Here is a 10,001-nt window from a genome sequence, read left to right as displayed (position 1 = left end):
GCAGTCACTAGGTTTGGGTTAGTCGATTGTGGGATTTCCATGAGCCTTGGATTGTATGAAAATAGTCATTTAGCGGGTATAAACAGTAATTCTTGAAAAATATAGTAATCGGACAAATGGTCGGTAATTGGCCAAACTATTTCTGTTTATGTTAATGTTTCTCTGCCAATTCCATAAGCTGGTAGTTATCATTTCTATATTAATTGTCCGGACACTAAAACATTGGAAATGACAGGTTGGTATTTACCTCTACCATTTTCACCCCAATATGCGATTACTCAAGAACTGTACGTAGGTTTGGCTACCGCCCTTCTTCATCTTTTAAGGTCTAGCTAAGAGGATATCAGAGACATTCTTTGTTGTAACCATGGGAGGAAATCATCATTATGATATCTCCATTTTATCCTGCTGGATAGCACAATGGAAATGAATATTGCTAGCTAATGTAGTAGATACATCATCCAACCGTGGAATATGATAATGATATAAAGAAGTCTAGAATTACTATGAACCTAGGATGATAGAAAGTACCGATACTTGCCATATGGACAACTAGCCAACTAGGCATATACACTCCTTTTGTATGAATCTGCTCCACTTGCTAAAATGGCTCTTCCATCATTCCATCCAATTGCCACTCAGGGCTATCATGACACCTGCTCATATCATCAATGTAGAAGGATAGCTCACCCTATTTTCTGCCTTTTCTTGATGCATTCCAATCCAAAACAGATGACTCTCAGTAGTAAATAAACATACACTAGATTCACTTATCATTTTGCCAACCATGACTAGAAACTAGATAGAAGGGCAGCCGATTCTGATAAGGAATGGTTTTGGCCTTGGAAAGCATGAAGTGAAGCTTTGTGATCGAGAAATATGCTACCTTCTGGGAGTCCTAATGGTTCAGTCGTTCAGAACATAGAAGAACACATCCATGGAATGAAAATATAGGTGTTGGGCTGCATCCATGTGCATTATAAAGCTGAGGGTCTCAACTCCCAAAGTATTAGAAGAACCTTTCCTTGAAAACAGAGCACAAGTGTAGCAATGAGGAATATATATAGATGGCACGATACAAATTTTGTGGCACTTAAGATCGTTATCGTTTGGCATGGAATATTTGCAAACGAAAAATATTTTATGAATAGATTTTTTATATACATGATTGTAGCAATCTAAAAGAAAAGTCTAAAAAATAAACTACTAAAAAAACCTAAAAATCAAATCCAAATTTAAAGTTAAAATTTAAATATTGGCTTATAAGCATAATCAGAAGTGAAAAAATCAGTTTATTGGTCTGGTTACCTTCATGTTAATAAAGGTATAATAAATCATGACATCAAAATATTCTGATATTTTGTTCTATTTAAATTTTTAACACAAAGAGCGTACATTGTAGGTGTGAATCAATACAAGGGCCTTCCATAGATACTTTCAAATTTATTTTGATCTGTGTTCAGGATGGATATTCTCAACAAGTCAAAAATCTACCTCTAAAATCCTTTTTGGTCGCAGCGTTTCACAGAAACCTTTTGCCCTGTAGATTATAAGACCAACAAAAACTAGGTTATTCTTCCAGATCCTCCATCCCATGCCAAACCTACAACTATACAAAATCAAATATTGTTTCCAGAGACCCGTGTTCCAACTTCCAAGCACATGATATCACCATGGCACGCTTAAATTTTAAGAGCATACATATAACTGCCAGAGATAGAGTTTTTTTATCTGACAGATCAGATAGAAAATTTTACCATTGGCTTTGGTTTCCTCTCAATATATGTTGAATGCTTGCAACACTACAACTACTCATAAAATAATTGTGCAGCTCCATAGCTGGATCGACTACTACGGCTAGATGAAAATTCAGTTTCGTAACTGTAGCAGTTACCATTAATTGAAAACCCAGATGCCACCTCCGATAGCTCCGGAGCTAGATCGACTATTGTAGCTAGACGAAAATTTGATTCCGTAACTATAGCAGTTAACATCGATTGAAAACCCAGATGCCACCTCTGATAGCTCCAGAGTTGGATCGACTACTGTAGCTAGAATAAAATCCGGATCTGTAACTATATGGTCGTGGAGGATGCTTTTAGAATTTAGTGGGCACAGTTACGGGATAAGACGGGAGGAAGAATGTTCATAGATACACCTAAAACTCTATGGCCCAAATATTCCATACCATGCATGTCTTGCGTTTCTATCTGATACCTCTCAATCCAACCAAAGATCTTTAGAGTCTCTGAACACCAAACTTGCCAATCTTCTTTTAGATGCAACATTTGAACTCCCCATGAGCATGCAAAATTTATTGTTAATATAGATGTTGATTATGCTAAACTAAAGTAGAAACATGGATGTAACGTACAATAGGTAGGAAAGATAGAACACACATGTTAATTACTCCCCCTTTCTTTCAGGGACTTGAGAGGAGGTTGTATATGCAAGTATATATAGTGAGAAACTATTGGCTGTTGGCTTATGATCTTATTCATCTTTTAAATTATTCTAGGTAGGAGGACATCAGCGATATACTTTGATGTACTCATGGGAGGCATTGATGAGTGTGGTACTATGTCCATTCCTTGTGAATTTTGTTGGCTAATGGAGTAGATATGAACCATGCATGCAATTTAATTAACCGTGGTAATGGTGAGGGGAAAACTGTGGTCAAGATAGTTATCATTTATTAGAAACAATAATAAAATAAATACTCCCTAAGTTTTATCATTACCATGTGGACTTTTGGCCTAGCTTTGAACGTTTGTTCTGGATCTAGTCAAAATAGGTCAATGTCATTTGTGACGGTCTAAAATAAAGCCTGTTCAAGATAACCTTTGTGCCTTACGGTCATTCATGAGGCTTCACCCTCGTCTCTATCATGCCTAAATACTGGGCCTGTCGCGGATGACTAACATCAGAAATGGGGATTTATTGCAGGCCCTCACTGATGAGATGAATGGGCAACAACCACACCCTATCACTAGGACCGAAAATAGAGCGAATACGGACGGAAAATGCACGTATCGTATTTGTTTCCATATTTTTAGGTGGATACGGCCACAAACGGATACGAATACCTCGGATACGGAAACAAATACGGATTATCTCGAATACGAATAAGGATCGAATGTAGTCGAACACGAATAAAAACCAAATATTTCTCGAAACATACAAACCACTCAAACCGTTTGTAGAGACAAATAGCACCACATATATATAACTAAGTTAATCGAAATAGTTCGTAGAGACAAATAACATACAAACTTTCAGCCTGATACACAAACCTGCAACTACGTCGTTCTTCCATTTCGTCCAAAACATCATCCTGCTCATCCATATCATCATTATTATCTTTTTCCTGCAAAAGTTGAATAATTTTGTTATCATATTAAGTCAAATATTTACGTAGTACAGTAAAACGAGTAATAGCTCACCACTACCAATAAGTTTGCCAAATGCCCCTCTAACGAGTCAAACGAGGAATATCTCTGTTGATGGGTCGGACTGGGCTGAATTGGTTTTGTGTTTGCGAATATCCGCTCATTACCATCTTCGGATATCCGTCGGAGTATCCGTATCCGTCGAAAACTGCCATACCATATTCGTATTCGTATCAAAAAAAAATTATCCGTATTTTTATCCATATTTAAATTATCCGGGAAATATCCGATCCGAGCTGCATCCTATCACACAGATGATGCTCATCCGTCATCCATGATGGGCCCTATGGTGAAGACTCAAATTCTACCCCTCTCTCATACCATCTTTGATGCTTTTTGCAACTCGATAAAGATGATTATCTTTGTAACTGACCGCTTGCCTCTGTCAACTCGACAAAGATTATCGGATGAAAAAAATGACCTTCTGAGTGTTGAACAAGATCTTAAAAGAACTAGCAGAAAAAAAAATTGAGTTCAGTGGATCTATTAATTGTTTCAGTTTAATGTTGTGTTTTCACTCATAAATATGATAGTGGATTGCTTATAATTATATGAATCTATGCTGATTGAAAGTGTTGTTGCTTAACAATAAACTAATAAACTCATAGCTAGGCCCATATATATACAAGCTAGCTTATATATAAACCTATACTCTACTTGCTACACATGCTCTTCACTGCAATTACAACTCAGTCCCATCACATTACCTGCTCATGTCCTCAACGCAGGACGACTGATGAACCTGCTTCCTGCATTTTCCTAGCTAATGTCTTCTAGGTTGTGTTTGGCCAGAGAGTTAGATATCTAACTCCTCTCTTTTTTCGCGCGCACGTTTCCCGAACTGCTAAACGGTATATTTTTTACGAAAATTTTTTATAGGAAAATTGTTTTAAAAAACCATATTAATCTATTTTATATTTTTTAATAATTAATAATTAATTAATCATGTACTAATCTATTACTACGTTTTTCGCGCCGGATAAGTAACCCATCTTCCACCCCAAACGAACACAGCCCTAGTCTAATTAGCTGACCATTACCAGTGTATAAAGATAGATAAAATTCACTCATTAATTACTGTGGCAACCATGACTGGAAATCACAAAGGAGTGTAGCCTATTCTGATGAGATCATGAGAGGAATGATTTTGGATTGGAATGCATATGGGGAGAAAGTTTGTGATGAAAAAAAAAATGCAGCTTGATGATCTGACAGGTCACTTCTTGCACTGAAAAAAGGTAAGGCATTGCAATGAGTTCTTTTAGTTCAGCCAACCGTGTTGGGCTAGGGTCGTGTCCTGTGCACTACAGGGCTAATTGTCTCAACTCTAAAAACATTGAAATAACTCTCTAGGGGCTTATTATGTAAACGACTTGACCGGAATTTTGCAGTATACAGCAAGCATCTTTGTTTGTGTTTTTTTATCAAAAACTTCTCTTTTGACTGTTGGAATAATGTTGAAAGCTTATTTCTAATAATTACACCTTAGTTTATAACATGATCACCTCTTCTGATTACAGACCTTTGCATGAAGCCATCGCTCTCTTTTTCTCCTCTTACTTAGATTGATCTTACCTTCTTTCTGTTACTGAAAATGGGATAGAAATGCGCTAGCTTGATTAAGATTAGGTTACCGATATAATAGCAGGCTATAAACTGGCTAAATGATTACGTGGAGGAGAGAGGGAATGAGAGAGTGTGTAAGCGGGCTGTAAGCTTGTAACCAGCTCGGGCACAAGAACTAAGAAACTTATGAAAGTGATACGTGGATCCTGCGTTAATGCTGAAGAGCTAACTACTATATGAATAGACTAAGAGAAGACTATAAGAAATCTTATAGCTAGTTTGTTGGCTATATTATTAACCTGCTCTTAAGCGTGATCTATTTTTAAAATAAATTTTTTCAAATAAGTTTTTTCAAGACAGTCAAATTTTCGGGAGTAGAGAGGTAATTATTGTCGAAGGTAAAACAAAACTTGGAGCGCCCCCTTGCACTGACCGAAGAAACCCCTTCACATTCCACACGCGCGACCACGCCGGCGGCCAAAACCCTCGCCTCCCTCCCCGTCCCCCGCCGCGCCGCGCCACCGCCACCTCGCTCCGCCGCCGTCACCGTCGCGCCCCACCCACACTGGCTGGCCCGCTTGCTCTCCATTCTCCAACGCCGCTCCGCTCCGCCCGCCGGAGCACCCGCGGCTCCGCGCTGCGCGGGACTCTTCGGCGACGCGGCACGATGGCCGCGCGCTGCTTCTTCTCGGGCGCAGGATCCGCCTCTCGTCTCCCGGTGCGCTCCGAAAACGGTATCGGCAGCAGCCGTCCCTTTCCCCTGCTCGTCGATCTTCATTTTTCACCTAATGTTTGGGGAAAATATTAATAAAAATGGTTTCTTTCTTGCCGTTGCCCTGTAAGATTCCATGCTTTGGATGTTGCAATGTTATTAACGATCAAAATGTTGTGGTTTCTTTCCTTTTAGGGGCGATGGAAGCAGGAGACCTGAGCACGAGAAATCAACTGGACTAGGTTATTTTTTTTGCCCACCCTGATTGCACGATTTCAGATTTCTTTTTATGATAATGCACTAAATTTAGGTGTGTTTATTTGCTGCCGTTTTGTACAAATTTGTACCAGTAGTCAAAATAACATGGTGCATTGTGCGATTGACTGATCTACTTGTGAGCCATCATCCCAATTTGGCAGATCACATATTAGTTTTTATTTTAATAGTCAGCTTCTCTTTTCATTGTTGCCAATGTAAATTCCATGGTTGTGTTTGGGAAGATTAATTTATCGGCGTGTCACAGAGGACTATTGGACCTTCGATTTTTTTGGAAACAAGGATCTATATTGTGTTTTATGGTAATTGTTTTCTTTAAGGTGACATTGTGGCCTGCAAGACAGATGATTAGCGAACTCCTAGAAGCAGGTCCATTCTTATTGAAGAGGCTGAGCTATTTCTTGCTGTATCACATTTTATTGGTTTTCCTGTTTAGTTAGTGGAGATGGACTTGAGCTTCTCTTCTCCTTTCCTCTTCCTTGTTGGTAGAATTGATGCTCTTACCATTATTCTGTCATGATATCTGTCATACTGGATGACTCCAACTGGAAAAGTAATAATTTAGTAGTTGAGTGTTTGAGCTTCTCTTATCCCTTCCTCTTCCTTTGTGAAAGTTTATTGGTTTTGGCATTCATTTTGCACAGGTGCTCTAGATCTTGTTGTAGTAAACAGTAGGTTTCTATTCTTCTATCATCAATTAAAATGTTCTGTAGAAATTATGCAAGATATTGTTCCAGATGACATAGCTCTTTTCTTCAGTAAACCTGCATTGTTAAAAACAGATGGAAACTACCAAAGACTCCATAGTGTCTACATCTGTTTAGAATGACATTTCCAATGTATTGGACCTTGCATCAAGCTCCGTATTTATATTAACCACTCATTCCTTTGAGTAAACTGTACCAACTTTCTTCTCTAAAGGAGAAAAGGCAGATTCTGTTTCTTATAAACATGCATTTTGTTGTCCACAGGACAGTGAGAAAGTATGCATAGAGCTGAACAAGACACCTCTTGTGTGTATTTCCATTTATAGTTTGTTGGGACTGATATGTGGATCAGAATTGCCTCCAAGTGTTTCCCTCGCATTTGATCACCCAATATACACGTCCTGTTCCTGTACCATTTTTCCTTTTATTTGCAATGGGTCCTCGCACACCTGGTAGTTCTTCAAATCGAAGACGTTGTCAAAACACCTCACCAGAAAAACCCAGCTCCATAAATTTCTGCAATCCACAATTTCCACAGAACGTATTTTCCCAACCACCATATGCAATGAATTTCCCTTTCCCACCATTTCCTCACTATACTCCGTACTCACCAAATTTCCAATATGCTGTTCCACCACAATATGCTCCATATTCATTACCGCCACCTTCTGGAGCTATGCCATCACCATACTTACCTGATCCAGTCATGCCATCAAAGGCAGCATCTGATCAAGGCACCCCCCATTCAGTAACTGGTCCAGTAGAACAAGATGGAGAACCTGAGAGGACTTCTGGCCGACTAACATGGACAAAAGATGAGGACATAAGATTGGTAAGTGTGTGTCTTCCTTTTCTCTGTTTGTAATTTTATGACCTCACAAATGGTATTCTAACATCTTTTTGCTGAAACTACAGATAAACGCTTGGTTGATTCATTTCAAGACTGACAAGTACTGGGAAAAGGTTACAGCAGAATACAACAGTACAACCCCTGTATCTCGGAAAAGGGAACTGCAGCATTTGAAGGGCCACTGGCACAAGACAATGAAGAAGGTGGCACACTTCAATGATTGTTGGTGCCGGGTCAAGGCAAAATATCATAGTGGCCAGTCTGAGGGCATGCAACTGATGGACAAAACTTGGCTGATGTATAACAAGGAAGCACATGTGATGTATCTGGAAGAGGCAAAGCATAATTTTTCCTTTGAACACTGCTGGCAAGCTCTTAGCGACCAACCCAAGTTGAAAGAATACATCTCTTCTTTATTCACAAAAAGAACAATGCGGTCTGAGTCTGGGGATTACATGTCTTCTTCTGAAGACTCTGAAGATGTGCCTGGAAAAGAAATAGATAAACAAGTAACATCTAAGGAAGGTAAACTTAAGGGGTCAACTTCATCATCAGAGGTGCAAGACAAATGCTTGGTTGGTTCCTTTTACATGCTCACCAAGAACAATGAGGATATGACAGAAATCCAGCCTTCTGTCTCACACCATAAGCTTGCGTTGGGCAATTTAAAACAGCCAGACACAGCAGACAAGGACACAGGAATTCCCATCAACAAATCAAAACTATTGATTGCTGATGCTTCATGCCCCACTGAAATTCATGTTGGGAAGCAGGAACCGAAACCTGACACTTCAAAATTGAACGAACATCGGCAGGGGATGGCAGTGAGGGATGATATGCTTGAAAAAGAATCATGGCCTCAAGGCTTTGAGATTATAGACAATCAGAGAGTGCAAAGGGAAGAACTTCCCAAAAAAGAATCACATGCTCAAGGTTTCAAGCCGCGAAAAGTCAGTCGGAAACGGAAAGGCAAGGCATCGTCTTCCTCGTGCGAGGTGCAAGCGGACATCAAGCATGCCTTATATCTTCAGACCATGCTTAAAAATGATCGTGAAAAGATGTCAGAGGTACAGCTCCGCCTCTCGAAAGAGCAGCTTGAATTGGCCAGACTTAAGCAGGAGGAAGCAAAGGAGAAGAAAGAAACGACACTTTACAAGAAGTACACAGAGCTGTTGCTGGCGGACACTTCAAGGTTTGATGAGTTTCAGAAGGCAGAGTATGAGAGAGCTGTGAGGCATATAGGAGAGATGCTATTTGGCAAGGATAGCAATTAGTGGCCTTGCTTCACTTTGTCTTAGGCATTTCTGTGCAAATATCATCTCTAGCACTTAGTAATAGATCATTCTGGTCGACCTGCTCAAGTGAAGGATTGGCTTCGTTAACACCACTGGCTGTTAGATTAAATCATCACTTGCAAGTTTACCTTAGGCTTTACTTTTGGGCTTACACTTGCTGATTGCCACTTTGTGACACTTGCTAATTGGATCCTGTAAGTGATGGATCAATATGTATTTTGCTTTAAGTGGCTACTCTAATCTGTAGGTTGCGAGGAATGCTCATTCTGTTAGCAGAAAACTCCATTATGCTGACCTGATCTATGCTAACAAGAACAGTAAAGACTTAACAGTGATGAAATATTTCTATGGAAATCATTGATGGCAAGAGGATGCAGACGTGGCCGTGAGGGCAAATTCTCTTGTCGGCAGGTTTTATGGGGATGTGGTCTTCCTTCAATTCAATCATCAGCTCAAATTTTGATTGAACTTATGTTTCAGTATGTAGACTCATCGGAACAAAAGCAAGAATTCCTGCAGTTACTTTATTTCAGATATTAAATTTTGAATGGTGGCCTGATCATCTTCTGTAGTTCTATCCCGTTGCATCCCAAGCAAAAAATAATAATGGTTCCATCCCTAGAAGAGATAATTGATTTAAGTTTCAAACCAAGCCATGCTCATCAGAGCAAGAGGCTTCCTTCGTGTACCTATTTTCAAAAAACAATATTCCTTATTACAAGATTTTATGGATTTGCTAGATTTATCTATGTAATATATATGTTTGTATGTGTGTCTTCATTTATTAGTATATATATATAAATTTAGATAAGACCAGATAACCTCATGTTATGGAACGGAGGGAATAGTGCACTGACGCTTGATCATTTTCTATAGTTTTACATACCTATTTGACTAGTACTATATATATTTTTTTTGTAGTTTTCCGTTGCATCCCGAACTTGTGAAATATATATTGGTGTACATCTTGGAGTTTGGTACAGAACGGAGTAATTTTACCATAAGGAGTATTCCTTCTGTTTTATATTATAAGACTTTCTGGTATTGCCTAGATTCTGTGTATGCTAATTAATTTAGACACATATAAAAAAGGGAAAATTGTAAAGATGTCATTATAATTTTGTAAATCATACATATGTCATCCTG

General features: G+C 39.0%; 1 protein-coding gene across 1 annotated transcript; it reads left to right on the top strand.

Annotated features, from left to right (window-relative positions):
- Window positions 1-5,608: 5,608 nt before the first annotated feature.
- On the top strand, window positions 5,609-9,563 carry LOC102710813. The gene is made up of 4 exons (XM_006661050.3): window positions 5,609-5,749; window positions 5,923-5,969; window positions 6,975-7,542; window positions 7,626-9,563. Exons 3-4 carry the CDS (start codon window positions 7,144-7,146, stop codon window positions 8,832-8,834), a joined length of 1,608 nt encoding a protein of 535 aa, XP_006661113.1. The 5' UTR covers window positions 5,609-5,749; window positions 5,923-5,969; window positions 6,975-7,143; the 3' UTR covers window positions 8,835-9,563.
- The last annotated feature ends 438 nt before the right edge of the window (window positions 9,564-10,001 follow it).

Source organism: Oryza brachyantha, chromosome 9 (genome assembly GCF_000231095.2).
Source record: "Oryza brachyantha chromosome 9, ObraRS2, whole genome shotgun sequence".
NCBI classification, from domain to species: domain Eukaryota; kingdom Viridiplantae; phylum Streptophyta; class Magnoliopsida; order Poales; family Poaceae; genus Oryza; species Oryza brachyantha.
The sequence above is the reverse complement of the archived record's forward strand: the minus strand, read 5'-3'. Positions and strand labels throughout refer to the sequence as shown.